Below are 17,684 nucleotides of genomic sequence, written 5' to 3' on the forward strand. Positions count from 1 at the left end.
GATTGCTTTCCTGCGCCGGGTAACGTCACGCAAAGCACGTCATTGGTTGAATGACAGAAAATGCAGGGTACAAGGTACTTCAAGCAAAATCAAGGAAAAGGTTTCTTGTGTTTCCTTCTGTTTCCGTGGTTTGAGCTCGTGCCGGTCGTTGCTCCCTCGTTCCTTCCACATCCAATCCTGCTGTTCCTTCCTTTTCTAGCTCCTTGGGGACAGGAACCACCGAGGCACCTGCAGGTCCCGTCGATCCCTCACGCACACAGACTCAACCAACAAAGTCAGTTATACACCACACACAGGATCAACCCCTCCCCCTGCACTTTTCCTGTCTTTTTTTCTTCTTCGCAGTCAAGGTGTTTCAATCTTCACGACACTCATTCCAACTTGTGTCGTCCATTAGCATTCTTGACTGGGCGTTGTTTTCTTTTTGACTGATTTCATGGATCAAGTCAAAATACACGCCATTGAGCTACTGCAATTTATCCGGGTCACTCCACTCACCGCCTTGTCCAATTTCTTTTTCATCGAGTCATTATAGATACTCTCAAAGATAGCAATTCAACATTTGCTCCAATATTCGATTTGGGTTTCCAAACGTCAAACGGATTAAGCTCAATTGATTGAAAATCGTGTTTCCACTAGAAGATGAGTGCCGCACCATCCCCGGTGGACCTCAATGATGAAGGCCTTCGCGAGAGATCGTCAAAACAAGTTGGATCTACTGAGAAGGCCAAGGAAACTGTGCAACAGTTGAATGCACTCGAAGAGGATGATGCCAAAGATGAGAAGGAAAAGCGCACTTTTGGAAGAACCCCTGATGGCACCAGTAAGTAGCTATGACATGACGTTCCCATGTATATTTTCCTACGATTGACATTTCTTGTGTAGTTTTTACGGTTCCTCAAACCCATGACATGGTCTCACAGTTGCTGTCCCCTACGCAACCCAAGAATCTTTCCGATGTCATCGTCTTGGCCGTGCTCGCCGTGCACATTCTTGCTCTTTGGGCTCTGCCAGCTTGTGCCCGAACTCCCGTCTTCGCCGTAGTTTTTCTGCTCTGGCGAGCGGGATACAATGCCGGAATTGGCTATTTGCTCCAAATCCAGTCAAATCACAACCGCCTGGTGAACTGGGCTAAGCGGTTCAAGATCTTCGTCAACCCCTCCACTGGCGACAACCCTCACCCGCAGTTGTATAAACTGCTAAAGCGGGAAATGGAGACAAAAATTCCCAAGGATTATAAGTTTGAGGAAGCTCCGATTGAGTATAACACTTGGCTTGTCTTCCGGCGAGTCGTAGACCTGATCCTGATGTGTGATTTTGTCTCTTACTGCCTGTTCGCCATTGCCTGCGGGAGTCGTCCCGCGGATGAGAGCTTCGCTATGACCCTTACCCGCTGGATTGTCGGTGTAGGCCTTGTAGGCTTCAATCTCTGGGTCAAACTTGACGCTCACAGAGTGGTCAAGGATTACGCATGGTACTGGGGAGATTTCTTCTACCTTATCGACCAGGAGCTTACATTTGATGGCGTATTCGAAATGGCCCCGCATCCCATGTACTCGGTCGGCTATGCAGGATACTATGGTATCTCACTCATGGCGGCAAGCTACAAGGTGCTCTTTATTTCCATTATCGCACACGCCGCTCAATTTGCCTTTTTGGTGCTCGTTGAGAACCCGCACATTGACAAGACTTACAACCCGCCGCCGCCCCGGAAGCGGGCTTCCGAACACCAATTGGATGATGCACACTTTGACGGCGAGAGCGTTCGAAGCTATGACGATTCCGCGGTCGCAGGCCAGCCCTCCGACTACCACAACGTCGTTGGATTGAAGAACACCGACTTTTTCCGCGTTACCGACACGGCAGTCTACCTCTTGCACGCATACTTCGTCGCCCTTGTTTTGTTGACACCTTCGACGCCACTTTACCAGACACTGTTTGTGGCAAATGCTGTCGCGTGGCGCCTGTGGTATAGCATTGGCCTGGGCTTCGTATTGGACCGCCAGTCGAACAAAAAGCTCTGGACACGGCACTATGTCAAGTACGGCCAAACCACTGGCGAAGCGTGGAGGCAATGGAAGGGCATCTACCACATTGCCATGACCATGTGCTGGACCAGCTTTATTGGCGCGGCTTGGAAGATGTACGCTTTGCCTCCTGCCTGGGACTACGGCTTGGCCTTGTTCAAACACGTCCTCGGCGCGTCTCTGATCGCCCTCCAGATTTGGACGGCTATCAGCATTTACGATTCTCTTGGCGAATTCGGCTGGTTCTTTGGCGACTTCTTCTTCGAACAGGCTCCTCGACTTAACTACAGCGGCATCTATCGGTTCCTCAATAATCCGGAACGCGTGTTGGGTCTTGCCGGGGTTTGGGGTGCCGTCTTGATCACGGGCAGCAAAACAATCTTCTTCCTTGCTCTCCTCAGCCATGTCCTTACGCTCCTTTTCCTTCAATTTGTGGAGAGACCCCACATGCAGAAGTTGTACGGAAGGACTTTGCGTCAGCAATCCGGCTTGGTCAAGAGTCTCCGACGCTCTCTCCCCCCACCTCTCATGCAATGGCAAGGTAACGTTGAGAAGATTCTAGGTGAGACTGCAGAATTCCTTGAGGAATTCATTGAAGCTGCCCGGCCAAGACTTGCCGCCGGCGTCGGTACTTTTGTCAAGGACTCTTCTGCTCTGCTCACTCACCCCGCGCGCATCACCATCTCCCGTGTTGCACCGGATCTTGCCGAACACAATCCCAAGGACTACTCCCTTGAAGTTGAAGGTACTCCCTCATCGGCTCTCGCCATCTCTGACCGCATGAATGAGAAGCAAGGTACCACGGCTCGACTTCCTAGCCAGGGCAGAAGCAACTTTAAGACCCTCATGTTTGAATATGGTGCTCCGATCAAGGTCAAGTGGACCGCCCCTCTGAATCACGGCAAGAAAGACTGGATTGGATTGTATATGGTCGCCGACAATGCTTCTCGTGAAGTCACGCGCATTGCTTCTGCCGGTCGCTGGATCGCAACCAACAAAGGCGAATACGATTCGACTAGTGTTGACAAGAGTATTCTGGCCAGCGATGTCCTGGTCTCTGGATCGACTCAGCAGGACGGCGAGAACAAAGATTCTTACTCTGGCGAGGTAGTCTTTGAAGGTGACAAGCTGTGGTGGACTCAAGGAGTCTTCGAGTTCCGATACCATCATAATGGCAAGCACAATGTCATGGCAATCTCGCAGCCATTCGAGATCAGAATTGGGCGCTTTGATGAAGACGACGTCGAGCTCGATGCGAGCGGCCAGATCCGTGGCGCGGTTGAAGCTGCTTTGCTTCCTCTAGTGAGAAACTGCTTTGATCGCGACCCGGAAATCGCTCCGGACACAGTGGATGAAGCGTTTGGCGGTCAAGTCGAACGCGAGGAGAAGTATGCGAAGCGCGTTGTTTTTGCAGTGCATCAAATGTAAGCAGAACCAGGTGTCATCCTCGGCTTGATTGATTTGAATAATTATTGACGTCTCAAATAGGTTCGGCATCGAGTTTGCTCCAGAAGTTGTCAAAGCAGACGGCAATGTCCGGAATCTTGCCTGGAGAATATGCAATGCCAAGAAGGTTTTGGTACGTCACCCTTCCACTAAACTTGCTTTAAAGCACAAATTTCCTCGTGGTCCCCTGACGCTGACTATTTTCTTTCTGAAGGCTCCATATAGTATGTCGCCGTCCGTCGGCTCGAGCACGCCCGTTGAGCGAGTTTTCTAAACTGGCTCCTTCATTTTTTTTAACCCATTAGCAACCTCATTCTCATTCACAAAACCGGCAAACCAATAAATCCCTCCAACATCAGGCATGTTGATTGTTGTCTTTTGGTCGTTTGTTAACAAGCCGGCCTTGAAATGCGCAGGAAGAAAAGCTTCCAGAAGAGCAAGATGAGCAAGATGAGCTACACCAAAAGTGATTTTGTGCAATCTATGCTGTGCTATGCGTATATACGATGTGATGAAGAAGATATACTTTTTCTCTAAACATATATTTTTGTAAGAATTTGGAGCAGAGAGATGATGATGACGAAGACGACGAAGATATCCGGAGTTTAAAAGCACCATGAAGTGTCTTAGAATGGCTTATTCGCTGTTGAAGAAGCTAAGAAGCAGAGGAGAAATGTACATAAACATATCATTGATTGAAACTTGATTTTCTAAGTGAAGCAAAAGATAAAGTTATACCAGCTCTTGTGAACTTTGTAGCCATCTTTCGAATCGCGGTATTCTTTCTAGCTCGACAGAGGGAGAGTAAGCGCAGGTATATAAAAGCAATGCTAGAAACAACGAATGTGTGAGTAGAAGAGTACAATATATGTAGAAGCCATAATGCCATGCATAGCGCACTGTAAATCTGCCCTGTTAACGCCAGCCACGCTGTTCCTTATCTCGCCGAAATTTTCATCCTAGTTTTAATAAAAAGTAAATATGGTCGCCAGAGCCCGGTAATTGACATGATTTTAACAGATGAAGCGAGGGCCGCAGCAGGATCAATCAAACCCCACATGATCTGGTCCAAGGACATCATTCTCGGCCATGAGACTGCCGAAATCAAGCTTCATTAGCAATCGATCCACACCTGCCCCAGCGAAAGGCTCAAAGTAGTCTTCGTCGCCAGTGATGCTTCCCGATACTGTGCCGCCAATACCTGTATCGGCGCCAAGTTCGCCGTCGCCAGTCGCGATATGTTCATCAGCATGATCCGCACGGCCGGTATGCTCCTGGGCATCATATTCTCTTAATCGGCCAACGAGGCGTCGGGACGCGCGTTCGACGCGCTCACGAGCGCCTTCGAGCTCGACAAGCAGAGTGCGTTCTTCAGCAGCATGATTGGCGAGCGCGTCGACAATGACGGCCTCATCTGCTTCGAGATCGAGGTTTTGCTGCACGGTTTGCAGGCGCGTCACGAGAGCGACCAAGTGGTCGACGTGTGCGAGAGTAGATCGCATGTGCGCTGCAAATGGCCCGTCGTCGAGCAAGAGTGAGGACTTGAGTGTGGATAGAAACACCCTATGAGCACGGGATAATGACTCGGGATCGTGCGGCCGTGTGGAAGGTTGGTGTGGATTGGTGGTATCAGAGTCGTTTAATTCGTTGTTGTTGGTTGATGATGAAGATGATGCATGCTTTGTTGGTGGAACGGGCATCGAAGGAACAGGGGTTCTGGAAATGTTGGATCCTGTCACCGGCGGAAGTATAGGGGTCTTGCTGGATTTGGGAGAAGAAGTAGTGGTAGTAGAAATTGCTGTGTTTGGTGTGGATGGTGGATTCTCAACCCACGAGCGAAGTGCTTCCCAAGAGCCTTCAACGACTTCGCCTTGGAAATAGCTTTCGATTTCAGATAGCAAAAAGACTGTGGCGCTGCATGTGGCCCAGATTTTACGCATCTCTCGCGCTCTCTTACTTTCCCGCTGGCGCTGGCGCTGATTGCCTTCTGCATCTTTTCGAGTGTTGCTGTATAGCAGGGTAGGTGGTTGCGGATGCGAGCGGCGAAGGGTACTATGTTTCCATAGGCTTGTCAAGTGGTGGTGAGCGCGTCGAATGGAGAGGAGGTAGGCATTAATTTCGGAGTAGGTTTGTAGATCAGTGTCGCTTAGGAACAGATCCAACGGCGAGGGAATGATTAATGTCAAGTCCACTGGAGATGAGAACAACAGGTCGTTAAAGCGAGTATGGGTCTGAAGTTTGGAGGCTTTGTCGTCTTCGTTGCGGCGGTGGGCCCCGCCTGACGCTACTGGTGATTGCTTGGGCAAAGTCAAATGGACCAAGTCGCGGGCAAGTTCAAGTTTATCATCTACTTCATCGTCGTAGGGAGCATATGATGATAATGCCGCCCAAGTCCTTGCTAAAGTTGCATTGACTTCTCCGTCTCTTACAAGAACCCCTTTGAGATTATCGCCGCCTTTGGCTTGACGTATGCGACTGGACTGGCGATGGCGTGAGTTGAGCTGCTCATCGGCTTCAGTAATTAAGGTTACTGCAAATTCTCCGCGGCCGAGCAGGAAGAATTCTCGCAGTAATCGAAGTATTTCCAGGGTTTTGGGCACCGGAAGCAAATGCTGCAATGCATTTTGCGAGAGTGAGAACCGAATGTTCGCGATAACGCGGGAAAGTGAAGACGCCGTTAAGGGTGATGACAGCGAGGAAAGGTAACTCAGATGAGCAGGAAGTAAAACTAGCTCTGGAGAACTCGAGTTCCCAGAGATGGTGCTTCCAGAGGAGTGAGACTTTATCCTAATGTGGTTTAAGGATCTCCCAATGAAAAGTATCGAAGAAGCAGTTGCTGGCGTAACGAATTGCGGCCGCAGCCTCTCTGATATAGTAAAGATAGGTGTTCCTTTCGAGTCGGCTTCGTTTGGAGTTTCTTCTTGTATGAAGAAGTCTTCTCCGCCGAATTTTGGCAGTCGTCCGTACAGCAGCCAGCTCGACAGCTGCCTCAACCAAGCCGTTTCTGCGGCCCTGCTTAGGTCGGTTGCGGCATCATGAATATCAGGAAACCCTGTACGAGCTTCCTTTCTCAGCTTCTCGATAATGGCAGCTCCCGAGCATTGTCCATTGGTACTTTTAAGTCCCCGCTTCTGATCGGCAACGACATTTTCGACCGGCATCATAAAATATACAAGGTCCCAGAGCCATTCCATTCGACGTATCCATTCTTCAAACTCTGTGACAATGAGAGATAGTGGCATGATCTCGTACTCGTTTGGTGATCCACCATCTTTCCTCAGCATTTGCCTCTCCACATCTACAATCTTTTGTTGGAACCGATCCAAATGCTTCGAGGCTATGGCGGTTGACACGGCACGACAGATAGTTGACGGATGTGAAGAGGATATGCTCGAAGTGTGATCTCGCACTCTCCTGTGTAGTTCACTAAGCCAAGCTAAAGATGACAGTAGCGCTCTCTCCGGGGGTGAAAGAAGCGGAAATGTCTGGCTTATGGCCGCCGGATCGAATTTGCTTGCGGGAGGGGGCAGGAGGGGCGAAGGGTGCCCTGATAAGGCAAGGAGGATCTCGTGTAGCATCTTGGAGCTTCTCGAGGCTTATTACTGTATATCATTTAGACTTTGCAGCAATGAATACGATGAGTTGTCTCGCTGCGTGCAAGGCCATACCCACGTGGAGCGGTTCCTTTTGCCTTCGCATGGAGATCCTGAATGTAGAGGATCAAGCAACCGAGGAGCTCGTACCGACACATGAAGTAGCAGCATGCCCACTGCTTTGCAAGTTTTTGATATTCAATTGCGTTTTTGCATGGTGTCGAGTGCCGGGTGCTGCGGTCCCTTTCGCAAAGACAGCAAAGCTGAGGTTTCGCGTGCTGCTGGACGCGTAGAGTTCAGAGGGACCATTATTTATAACGTGCGAATGGCACATTACCGCCAAATACCGGGGTCAAATCTCCTAAAAAGCTTATATATGGGATTTATAAAACAAACAAAATATTTGATGATTGGCTCATCAATTTTCTTCTCTACTGTTTAATTAATCATTTATCACACGAGCCAACATCATGTTATGGCATCATAAGCAAGAGGTATTCATAGCATAAGTGTCCAACGAATGGCGGTCTTGATTTTTACAATTGTAATAAGATCACTTCAACCACATATAGTATACACACATGATCCGAATTCTAGAATAGTATCTTAAGAATTAATATTGTGTTCAAACCTCAGCAACCAGAAACGAAAAGTACAGAGTATCTTACAGAAGTGGCATGTTTTGTTCGAGTGGGCGGCAGAAGAAACTTACAGAGATGTCGTGTGTGGTATCTTTGCGTGACCGTACTTATTGCATCAGCCATTTGCTGTTCGCGCACCTTCGATAGAGTAAGCATCATTGTGTGTGTGTGTTGAAGGACGAAAGACACACCAAAACTGCCAAACCAACATTTTTCCCTCCCATACTCAGTACGACTTGATTTCTTCAATCTTTGAATAGAAGAAGAAGTCTCTCTTTATCAGTTTTCACTCTACTGCAAATACCGTATCCGACGAGTAGTGACCCCTCATTCAGTCAGCTCGTCACCTTTGTCCATCGACACCCCACTTCCATCCCGCATCTTGCTCAACCTTCCTTTGCAACCTTCACCATTCCCTCCACAACAGTAGCCCCCGAGCCCCTCCAGCTGGGAAAGAGGAAAGCTTCCAGCGAGGATCTCACCCGCCCATCGAAGAAAAATATGACAGTAAGTACCCTGTCTCGTGTTGCCGCGCAAACTCCCGTCCCTGGTTTGAGCTGGGAATGGTGATGGTGGCGGATATAGTCTGGCTTGGAGCGGGAGACCAAGAAATCCCAGTATCCTTGTGAGTACGGGATGCTAATAGTGTCTTCAGGACCAAAAAATGCAGGTTGACAGCCCTGCGGAGGCTATTGAACAGCTCAAGCAGGGCGATATTGATGAATCGCTCTACAGTCGACAACTGTATGTGTTTACTTCCCGCCGCGCTGCTGCTCTTTTTCTAACGCTGGTAGATATGTGCTTGGTCATGAGGCGATGAAGCGTATGGGCGCTTCCAACGTCCTTATTGTCGGATTGAAGGGCCTTGGTGTTGAGATTGGTATGAAATAAATTGGGGAATACCGCTCCGCAGGCTCCCGGAAGCTAACTATGGCCATAGCCAAGAATATTGCTCTTGCTGGCGTTAAATCCTTGACGCTCTACGACCCTGTTCCTACCTCCATTGCCGACCTCTCTTCACAATTCTTCCTGCATCCCGCAGATGTAGGGCAACCTAGAGCGTCAGCTACCGCCCCTCGAATTTCGGAGCTTAATCCCTATACTCCCATCGGAGTTCACCCTTCAAACGATCTGACCTCGGATCTCACCCAACTGAGCCGTTACCAGGTTGTGGTTCTCACGCAGACATCCCTCAAAGATCAACTCGCTATTTCAGAGTATTGCCACCAGCATGGCATCTACTTGGTCGTCGTTGACACTTTTGGTCTGTTCGGTTATGTATTCACCGATTTTGGAAAGAATTTCACTGTCGGTGACACCACCGGAGAGGAACTTGCCAGTGGTATTGTGGCTGATATTGACTCTGACGGTATCGTGTCAGCTTTGGATGAGTCGAGACACGGGCTGGAAGATGGCGACTACGTTACTTTCACCGAGATAGAAGGAATGGGCGGACTCAACGATGCGGCGCCGCGGAAGGTGACCGTCAAGGGTATGTACAATGATGGCAATTGAAAAGTGATTTCCTTGTTACTCATCGCGTAACAGGTCCTTACACTTTCTCTATCGGAGACGTCTCTGGTCTCGGTCAATATAAACGTGGTGGCCTGTTCACTCAGGTCAGGATGCCCAAATTCCTTGACTTTGAACCCCTTTCGAAGCAAATCAAGAAACCCGAGCTTTTGATCTCGGATTTTGCCAAGTTCGATCGCCCCCTCCAATTACACGTCGGAGTGCAGGCACTGCACGCTTTCGCCGAGCAGCACGGTGGCATCTTTCCCAGACCGCACCATGAGGCCGATGCTACAGAGGTCATCAAGCTATCCCAGAAGATTGCGGGCGAGGGAGAGGAAAAGGTTGAACTTGATGAGAAACTCATCCGAGAGCTCAGCTACCAGGCCCAAGGTGACTTGAGCCCTGTGAACGCGTTTTTCGGTGGTCTCGCTGCCCAGGAAGTCCTCAAGTCTGTATCCGGCAAATTCCACCCAATTGTTCAGTGGCTGTATTTTGATTCCTTGGAGTCTCTGCCTTCGTCTACCAAGCGTTCCGAAGAGCTGTGTAGACCTCTTGGCACCCGTTATGACGGCCAAATTGCCGTGTTCGGCCGAGAGTTCCAAGAGAAGATTTCAAATGTGAAGCAGTTTTTGGTTGGCGCGGGCGCCATCGGATGTGAGATGCTTAAGAATTGGGCCATGATTGGACTCGGCACTGGCCCTAACGGCAAAATCAGCGTTACGGACATGGATCAGATTGAGAAGAGCAATCTCAACCGGCAATTCCTTTTCCGAGCCAAGGACGTTGGCAAGCTCAAGAGCGAATGTGCGGCACAAGCTGTTCAGGCCATGAATCCCGACCTCAAGGGTCAGATTGTGACCCTGAAAGACAGAGTTGGTCAGGATACCGAGGACATTTTTAATGAGGATTTCTGGAATGACCTAGACGGTGTCACCAATGCTCTGGACAATGTTGACGCACGTACCTATGTCGACCGACGTTGTGTGTTCTTCCGGAAGCCTCTTCTGGAGAGTGGCACCCTTGGCACAAAGGGTAATACGCAGGTTATTCTTCCCGGAATCACCGAGTCGTACTCAAGCTCGCGCGATCCTCCTGAGCAGTCCTTCCCTATGTGCACTCTTCGGAGTTTCCCGAACAAGATTGAACACACTATCGCCTGGGCCAAGGAGCTGTTCCAGTCACTTTTTGTTGGCCCACCTGAGGTAGTCAACCTCTATCTGACCCAGCCCAACTACCTCGAGAGCTCTCTTAAGCAGTCCGGAAACGAAAAGCAAACCCTCACGAATATTCGGGATTATCTTGTGACAGAGAAGCCCCTCAGCTTCGACGACTGCATCGTTTGGGCTCGGTTACAGTTCGAGAAGCAGTACAACAACTCTATCGCGCAGCTGTTGTATAACTTCCCGAAGGACTCTACCACATCATCCGGTGCGCCATTCTGGTCTGGACCCAAGCGTGCGCCGACCCCGCTCAAGTTTGACCCTACCAACCCAACGCACTTTGGATTTGTTGTCGCTGGTGCCCACCTTCATGCATTTAATTACGGCATCAACAGCAAGGGCGTGACTCATGAGCAGTATCTCAAGGTTCTTGACAGCATGATTGTCTCCGAATTCTCCCCAAGTGCCGGTGTCAAGATCCAGGCCGATGAGAACGAACCTGATCCTAATGCTCAGTCTGGTTCCGCATTCGACGACACTGAGGAGTTGAACAAGATTGTTGCATCATTGCCTTCACCGCAGGCACTGGCTGGCTATCGTCTTGTGCCCGTCGAGTTTGAGAAGGACGACGATACCAACTATCACATTGACTTTATCACAGCGGCAAGCAACCTACGAGCCGAGAACTATGCCATCGCTCAGGCCGACCGTCACAAGATCAAGTTTATCGCCGGAAAGATTATCCCTGCTATTGCCACAACCACTGCGCTTGTGACAGGCCTGGTTGTTCTGGAACTATTCAAGTTGATTGACGGCAAAGATGACATTGAGCAGTACAAGAACGGCTTCGTGAACCTTGCGCTGCCCTTCTTTGGTTTCAGTGAACCCATTGCTAGCCCCAAGGGTACATACAAGGGCAAGGACGGCGATGTGACCATTGACAAGCTTTGGGACCGCTTTGAAGTCCCTGATATGACTTTGCAGGACTTCCTGAAACATTTCTCGGACAAGGGTCTCGAAGTCACCATGATCAGCTCTGGTGTGAGCTTACTCTACGCCAGCTTCTACCCGCCGAGTAAGCTGAAGGACCGGCTACCGATGAAGTAAGTTTATTTTCATGAAAGATTTCCAATCGAATCAGTTGTACTAATGTCACCTCCAGGTTGAGTGATGTCATCCAGACGATCAGCAAGAAGCCGATTCCTGCGCACCAGAAGAATGCAATTTTGGAGATTACAGCAGAAGATCAGACCGAGGAGGACGTTGAAATTCCCTATGTTATGCTCAAGTTGCACTAAATGCAGATGGGTTTCTATCGGGCGCTTGGTAATTGAATAGATTTATATTGTTGCAGCAAGGCTTTAGCCTTGATTCATGTGAATAGAATGGTATGAGTAAACGCATGATCAATCGGACAGGATTTCTGTACCAAATCCATGCAGGAGGTTTCAATAAATGTAAATTGTACACGAATTTATCATGCGTGTTAAGCCTTGGCTCAAAATGCGCAGAAAATATAAATTGGCCTGAATCGGGCTCACACATGGCCACCATGATGATCAGCATGTATGAAGGTATTGATCATGCAGAAAATAAGGCTATGTCGAAGGGCTCTGTTGGTGGATTTAATTTAGCATTCAAGGACTTGAATCTCAGATGCCGTCCAATGTGTGGGATTAGTGATCAGGGACTTGGTGCGGAAGGTTTGCGCAGGGCCAAGGGGCGGGACGCGGGGGGGGGAAAGGAGACTGGTGGCGGCAAGTTATCGGATTGATCAATCAGATGCGATAAAACCCAATGAGCTCATACTCAGTAATTATTAACTAACTTGGAGATCCGCATTACTGTTCCATGACAAACCCGCCTGTAAGCAAAAGCACCGCCTTAGCTAACTACCGTACCTAGCTATATCCGTCTGTTTATGCTCTTTGCTCTTACCCCGCCATGACCAATGCTGATATTTTAAATACAACATTTCTCCGTCCTTTTCTGCTCGTCTTGTTCTTTATCCATCTATCATTCAAGTAGCTGGTCTGGTTCATGAATATCGGCATCATTCTCGCCAGCGTACGATCTCGAACAATTGCCATTGGTAGTCGTATTAGCAGAACACACATTCTGTCGTCTTCCCCGCACACTGTTTCGTCGAAGTTACCCCAGCAGAGAATACGACCATTTAGCAGTCAGACTGAGAATATGTCTTCGGCACGTACTTTTTTCTTTTCCCTCGCAATAGTCCTCTCCCTAGGTGCCATCTTGTATCAGACATTTTTGGTTTCAGTGGAAGAGCCCAAGGTGCGGGTCGTTATTTCTAAGCACTTTTTGCGCAAAATCCACTCTCGTTTGAAATTCTTTTGCATTTGAGGGTTTTATTTGCGAATTGCTTGATTTGTTACGCTCGTGGGGCAGAAAATTGGATGGGTCTACTAATACTCTCCTGTAGGTCGTAAAGAAGATCACCGACTGGGTTGATCCCAAGTCCAAGTCGGGCGAGTTCAATCGCCCCCAGTCCGTCTTTCGCAACTTCATCTCAAAACAGCCGGGCGCAGAGTTTCCTCCCGAAAAGGGCCGGTATCATCTCTATGTCTCGTATGCGTGTCCATGGGGTAAGAAGAATCATGAGAAGCCAGGTATTTTGATAGACGGGCTGACTTTGAATTTATTACAGCGCACCGTGCCCTCATCACTCGACAGCTAAAGGGTCTGGAGGATTTCGTTTCCTTTACCGTTGTGCACTTCCATATGGGAGAAAAAGGTACCGTCAACCCTCTAAATTTCTCAATGCACACGTATTTTGGATTTACTGGCCCCGGGGTTTGATTCTGGGAGTTCCTCACTCAAAGCACCTATGCACCTAAGATATGCTTCTCACATTCTAATTACTTCTAGGATGGCGCTTTGCTACTACCGAAGAGCAAAATGTCCAAGAACACGTCACTCCCGATCCCATCCACGGCTTTGCCTATCTTCGGGATGTCTATCACCACGTATCGCCAAACTATGAGGGTCGATACACTGTTCCAACGCTATACGACAAGAAGACGCAGAAGATTGTCAACAATGAAAGCAGTGAGATTATCCGCATGTTTTATACCGAGTTCGACGATCTCCTTCCGGAGAAGTACAAGAATCTTGTGCTTTACCCCGAGGACCTGCGACAGGAAATTGAAGGCACAAATGAATGGACATATAATGATATCAACAATGGAGTGTACAAGGCTGGTTTTGCAACGTAAGTTTTCCTTTACCCCTTTTTTCCTTTCTTCTTTCTCTCGCTCTCCCTCTCAGTGCGGTCTCTTTTCTACGTCTTCTTTTACATTGCCGTCGCTGTCGCTGTCCTTGCCCATGCTGACCATTCACACCGTACAATAGGAGCCAAGAAGCCTACGAGAAAAACGTTGTAGTTCTCTTCACCGCACTTGACCGTGCCGAAAAGCATCTTGCCAGCAGCCCTGGCCCCTTTTACTTTGGCGACCGTCTCACCGAGGCCGATATCCGTCTGTACACTACCATTGCCCGCTTCGATCCGGTCTACGTCCAGCATTTCAAGTGCAATATTCGTGATATCCGAAGCGGCTATCCCGCCTTGCATCGCTGGTTGCGCCATCTCTATTGGACTATTCCCGCGTTTCATGATACCACGAAATTTGAACATATCAAGCTGCATTATACCAAGAGCCATACTCAGATTAATCCCCGCGTAAGCTTTACCGTCTCTTCCTGCCTTTTTTTTTTCCACCTCCCCTTTTCTGTTTTATTTTCTAGTATTTTTTCTTTCCATCCACCTTCTTATGCTCTATGGGAAGGGAATCGGGATTACATTGAAGAAAGACGCTAATGATTTTTTTTCCCCTAATAGAGCATCACGCCGGTTGGTCCAGAGCCGCCGATTCTGCCCGTGGACCAGGAGGTTAATGCTGTTGCGGCCGCTTTGAGTGGGAAAAAGTAATGTATTTATGATAGCTTCTCTCGAAAGTAAATTGGAAGGTCGTCTTGCGATATCCTGGATTCCTTATTTTTTTCGCGACGAAATTGGAAGTACGTTCTAGGCAAATTCCATGAAGGTAGCTCCGAATCTGTCACGAGACAAAATCTATGCGAATAAATGAATGAAAAATAATGCAAAGAGCAAAATGAATGAATGCGGAAAAATGATTATCTCAAATTGTCGTGGATCAATTCACGCTGAAGAAGCGAAATAAAGATTATTAGTGTAGAATTAAAGATCTGGTGAAATCTAAAATGCGTGATATGCTCGCTCTATGATTTTGATACTTTTTTTAAAGAAAGATGCCACTTTGCGCACAAGAGCCCTAGCCCTGCAAGTCTCAATCTTCTCTTCCTTTCCTTTCCCTTACTTTCCCTTTAAAAAAAAGCCGAAAGATTCCTGGATGAAACGACTTTACACGAAAGAAGAGAGAGATACTACAAAAGAGAGAAAGGCGAGGCTGGCAGAGGCTTTCACCGAAGGGGTCGTCTCATTATTCCAGCTTTAGGACGAGTCAGAGTGGTAAGCGAAGCCCAGCTTGGGCTGGTTGTCAGACACGTCGAAGGCGACGAACTGGGCCTTGAACAAAATGTCGCCAAAGACCTGGAAGGGAGCGCCCGCAATGGTCTGCAGACCACCATAGCACGTGGTGCTGGACACCTGGGTGTACGAGAGCAAGTTTCCGGGAACAATGGCGGCGTAGCCCGAGTCGCCGAGCTCGAGGGTCAGGTCGGGCAGAGAAGCGCTGCAGGGGAAGACGTAGCCTCCCTCGGCGTCGTCCTCGTGCGCGCCCTGCACGGCAGACCAGTAGGCCGAGACGAGGGCGTTGTCGGCGAGAAGGAGCGAAGTGCCGGTGTCTGTTGCGACGAATGTTTAGTGGGGGTTTTTCTTTCTCTTTTCCCAATTGAGAGGATGAGGTTGGGAGAACGGGGAAGGCAGAAAAAAATGGGGGGAGTAGTAGGGAAAGGTGAGGCAAGACGTACCGGCAATAGCCTTGGAGTTGGTGACGGTGCGGTTGCCGTTGATGGTAAAAGAGGGCTGGTCAAACTGCCAGTAGCCCTCGGAGCTGTCGACCTTGACGTAGCTCAGCTCGTCCTTGAACTGGCTGTTGTCAATGGTACCGAATTCGTAGCTGCCGACGGTGTTGTGCTTGAGGTTGGCAGTGAAGACGGGCTGGTCGAGGTCGTCGGAAACGTTGTCGAAGAAGGTCTTTTGCTTGTTGGGGGTAACTGTTTGGTACGTCAGCAAAACATTCTTCTTCCTTCTAAAAGTCCCGGGTCATGCTGGGAACACTTAAATCTCGCTCGAGCTTTTGACCAAGTTTTGCGTTGGAAAAGAGCAACGATTGGGATTGGGAGCTCCATGCAAGGGCAGACAGAACTGGGAGCAAAAGAACAGACCAGAGTTGATTTGGCTAAAGGCCAAGCCCAAAAGACCGTCACTGTCAACATCGGCAACAAACGAGTTGCTAATCTGCGTTGCAAGCTCGACGGCCTGGCCCGTAGCAGTGGCGCCGCCAACATTGACGGTGTCAGTACCGACCTTTCCGGACACAGAGCTACCGTCACCGTAAGACAGCTTGAAGGTGCTGCCATTGACGGGAGCATAGGTGCTGTTGTTGGGGTTGTAGACGGAGTGACCGCGGGTCTGGGCAGCAGGGAGGTTGGTGTTGAAGACCCAGCTAAATTGAAAGAAGCGTTAGCATCTCATCTGACTTCTTCATTCTCATTTTAAATGCAGATTCCACTTCGCAGTAGCAGCAGAAGCTTGGGGCCATCTACTCGCCAATACCAAGATTCCTACCGCAAGAAATACAAGGATGAAGCAATTAATGCAACGGGAATGCAACGTACAGGTCAGAAGAACCAGTGTCAAAGTTGAGCATCAACTCTGTGCTACCAACCGTCACTGGAGCAAGGTACTCAATGTCATTTGCCTCGGGCGTAGCAGTGACATTGCCGTAGTGGCCGCTTCCCTGGCCACCCTGACCAGCTACGTGAGACTGGCCATTGGGGTTGTAGAGGAGACCAATGGGAATGGGAATGCTGAATTTCTGATAGGCTTTGCGCAGCGCAGCCTTGCCGTTGGGGTTGTGGTGAGGGTTGTGAACTCGGTCAATCTTGAATGACTTTCCGGTGTGGTTGTGCGCCTTCTGAGCGACCTGGCTGGTGACAGGGGCGGGAGCAGCGTTGGCTCCGGCAGCCAGCAAGAGGCCGACGGGGAGAAGAGTGTTCAAGGAGATATGCATTGTTGATTTCGCGGATGATCTTCGGTCTGGATATTAAACGGTCCTGTTTCGAGGCGGAATAATGTCACAATCGGCGGTGACCGGTATATTGGCTCGTTCGATCAAAAAGGATGATTATTCAAAGTCACCAGATGAAGGTGAAGCAAGAAGATCAATAAACAAGAGTGTTTGGTTGCTGAAATCAACGGTTTTGAAATCAACAAACGAGCGGATAGACAGTGAATTGTCTGCTGGGAAAAAGAGAGAGAGAGAGAGAGAGAGAGAGAGAGAGAGAGAGAGAGAGAGCGAACGACAGTAGGTAGAGAAGACGCGGAGACAGGCCAGCGAACCTGCGCAAAGAAAACCGAAAGAGTGATATGGAGATGTAGAAGAAAAGACGTCTGAGTGTGGAGGGAGACGACGGGTAGAAAGGTTAAAGCGAGAGATTGAGAGATGAGTGGTTAAAGTTACGGTGACAGGGATCTTGTCGGATGCAAGTCGGAGAGAGAATGTCTAATCTCACACCCCACAGTGGATACAAAGGGAAAATGGGATCAACTTTTTAAGAAGTTTGCGGGTGTTTCAACGATTTAGTTTTAAAAAGGCAGGACGCATAACGAGTGAAGCAAAGACCACAAGAGGTGGAACAGCGAACGGGCACTGAAGGCAACGGCCGGAATTGAGCGTCATAGAAAGCTGTGTGATGCCAAGAAGCCAAGAAGATAGTGCGGGTCTTGTGGAGTTGCGGATAGAGGGATTAAGGGGATTAAGGGGATGCAGCTCTCGTTCGTCATCGATTTGTGATCATGTTGGCTAACTAGCCGTTGAATGGGATCATGGAAGGAAGAACAGCTTAGTCCTAAACAATCATATGAACGGAAAAACACAAGAAAAAAACACAAATAACGCGCGCCTTGCACATGCAGACAAAAATGGAAAACCTTCCTCTCCAGATGATGTTGTTGACCTGGCGGGCATAAGGTAGACAGTAGTCAGGCACAAGGCGGACAAAACTCGTCATCAGCTAATGGGGTGTCGCGGTGTGGGAGTTCTGCATCCATGGTTCAAGGGTTCAATCGTGCAAGCC

At 49.1% G+C, this 17,684-nt stretch overlaps 5 protein-coding genes across 5 annotated transcripts; 3 read left to right on the forward strand and 2 right to left on the reverse strand.

Moving 5' to 3' along the window:
* The first annotated feature begins 251 nt into the window (after positions 1 to 251).
* On the forward strand, positions 252 to 4,157 carry L228DRAFT_246008 (phosphatidylethanolamine methyltransferase). Its single transcript, XM_018332300.1, has 4 exons — positions 252 to 823; positions 886 to 3,451; positions 3,516 to 3,606; positions 3,688 to 4,157. Exons 1-4 carry the CDS (start codon positions 643 to 645, stop codon positions 3,745 to 3,747), a joined length of 2,898 nt encoding a protein of 965 aa, XP_018188819.1. The 5' UTR covers positions 252 to 642; the 3' UTR covers positions 3,748 to 4,157.
* Positions 4,158 to 4,210: 53 nt separating this feature from the next.
* L228DRAFT_282003 (hypothetical protein) lies at positions 4,211 to 7,313 on the reverse strand. Its single transcript, XM_018335942.1, has 2 exons — positions 7,142 to 7,313; positions 4,211 to 7,075 (listed from the first exon to the last, which is right to left on the reverse strand). The coding sequence occupies exon 2, from the start codon at positions 7,049 to 7,051 to the stop codon at positions 4,517 to 4,519; it is 2,535 nt and encodes an 844-aa protein (XP_018188820.1). The 5' UTR covers positions 7,052 to 7,075; positions 7,142 to 7,313; the 3' UTR covers positions 4,211 to 4,516.
* Positions 7,314 to 7,872: 559 nt separating this feature from the next.
* On the forward strand, positions 7,873 to 11,893 carry L228DRAFT_246010 (putative poly(A) RNA transport protein). Its single transcript, XM_018332301.1, has 6 exons — positions 7,873 to 8,214; positions 8,363 to 8,451; positions 8,502 to 8,587; positions 8,648 to 9,199; positions 9,256 to 11,485; positions 11,545 to 11,893. The coding sequence occupies exons 1-6, from the start codon at positions 8,209 to 8,211 to the stop codon at positions 11,678 to 11,680; spliced, it is 3,099 nt and encodes a 1,032-aa protein (XP_018188821.1). The 5' UTR covers positions 7,873 to 8,208; the 3' UTR covers positions 11,681 to 11,893.
* Positions 11,894 to 12,304: 411 nt separating this feature from the next.
* On the forward strand, positions 12,305 to 14,556 carry L228DRAFT_246012 (hypothetical protein). The gene is made up of 6 exons (XM_018332302.1): positions 12,305 to 12,587; positions 12,826 to 12,988; positions 13,051 to 13,137; positions 13,272 to 13,614; positions 13,755 to 14,082; positions 14,242 to 14,556. The coding sequence occupies exons 1-6, from the start codon at positions 12,579 to 12,581 to the stop codon at positions 14,329 to 14,331; spliced, it is 1,020 nt and encodes a 339-aa protein (XP_018188822.1). The 5' UTR covers positions 12,305 to 12,578; the 3' UTR covers positions 14,332 to 14,556.
* L228DRAFT_246015 (putative extracellular aspartic endopeptidase) lies at positions 14,524 to 16,863 on the reverse strand. Its single transcript, XM_018332303.1, has 4 exons — positions 16,224 to 16,863; positions 15,771 to 16,051; positions 15,354 to 15,599; positions 14,524 to 15,227 (listed from the first exon to the last, which is right to left on the reverse strand). Exons 1-4 carry the CDS (start codon positions 16,616 to 16,618, stop codon positions 14,875 to 14,877), a joined length of 1,275 nt encoding a protein of 424 aa, XP_018188823.1. The 5' UTR covers positions 16,619 to 16,863; the 3' UTR covers positions 14,524 to 14,874.
* Between the last annotated feature and the right edge of the window lie 821 nt (positions 16,864 to 17,684).

Source organism: Xylona heveae (assembly GCF_001619985.1).
Source record: "Xylona heveae TC161 unplaced genomic scaffold L228scaffold_4, whole genome shotgun sequence".
Classification (NCBI taxonomy): domain Eukaryota; kingdom Fungi; phylum Ascomycota; class Xylonomycetes; order Xylonales; family Xylonaceae; genus Xylona; species Xylona heveae.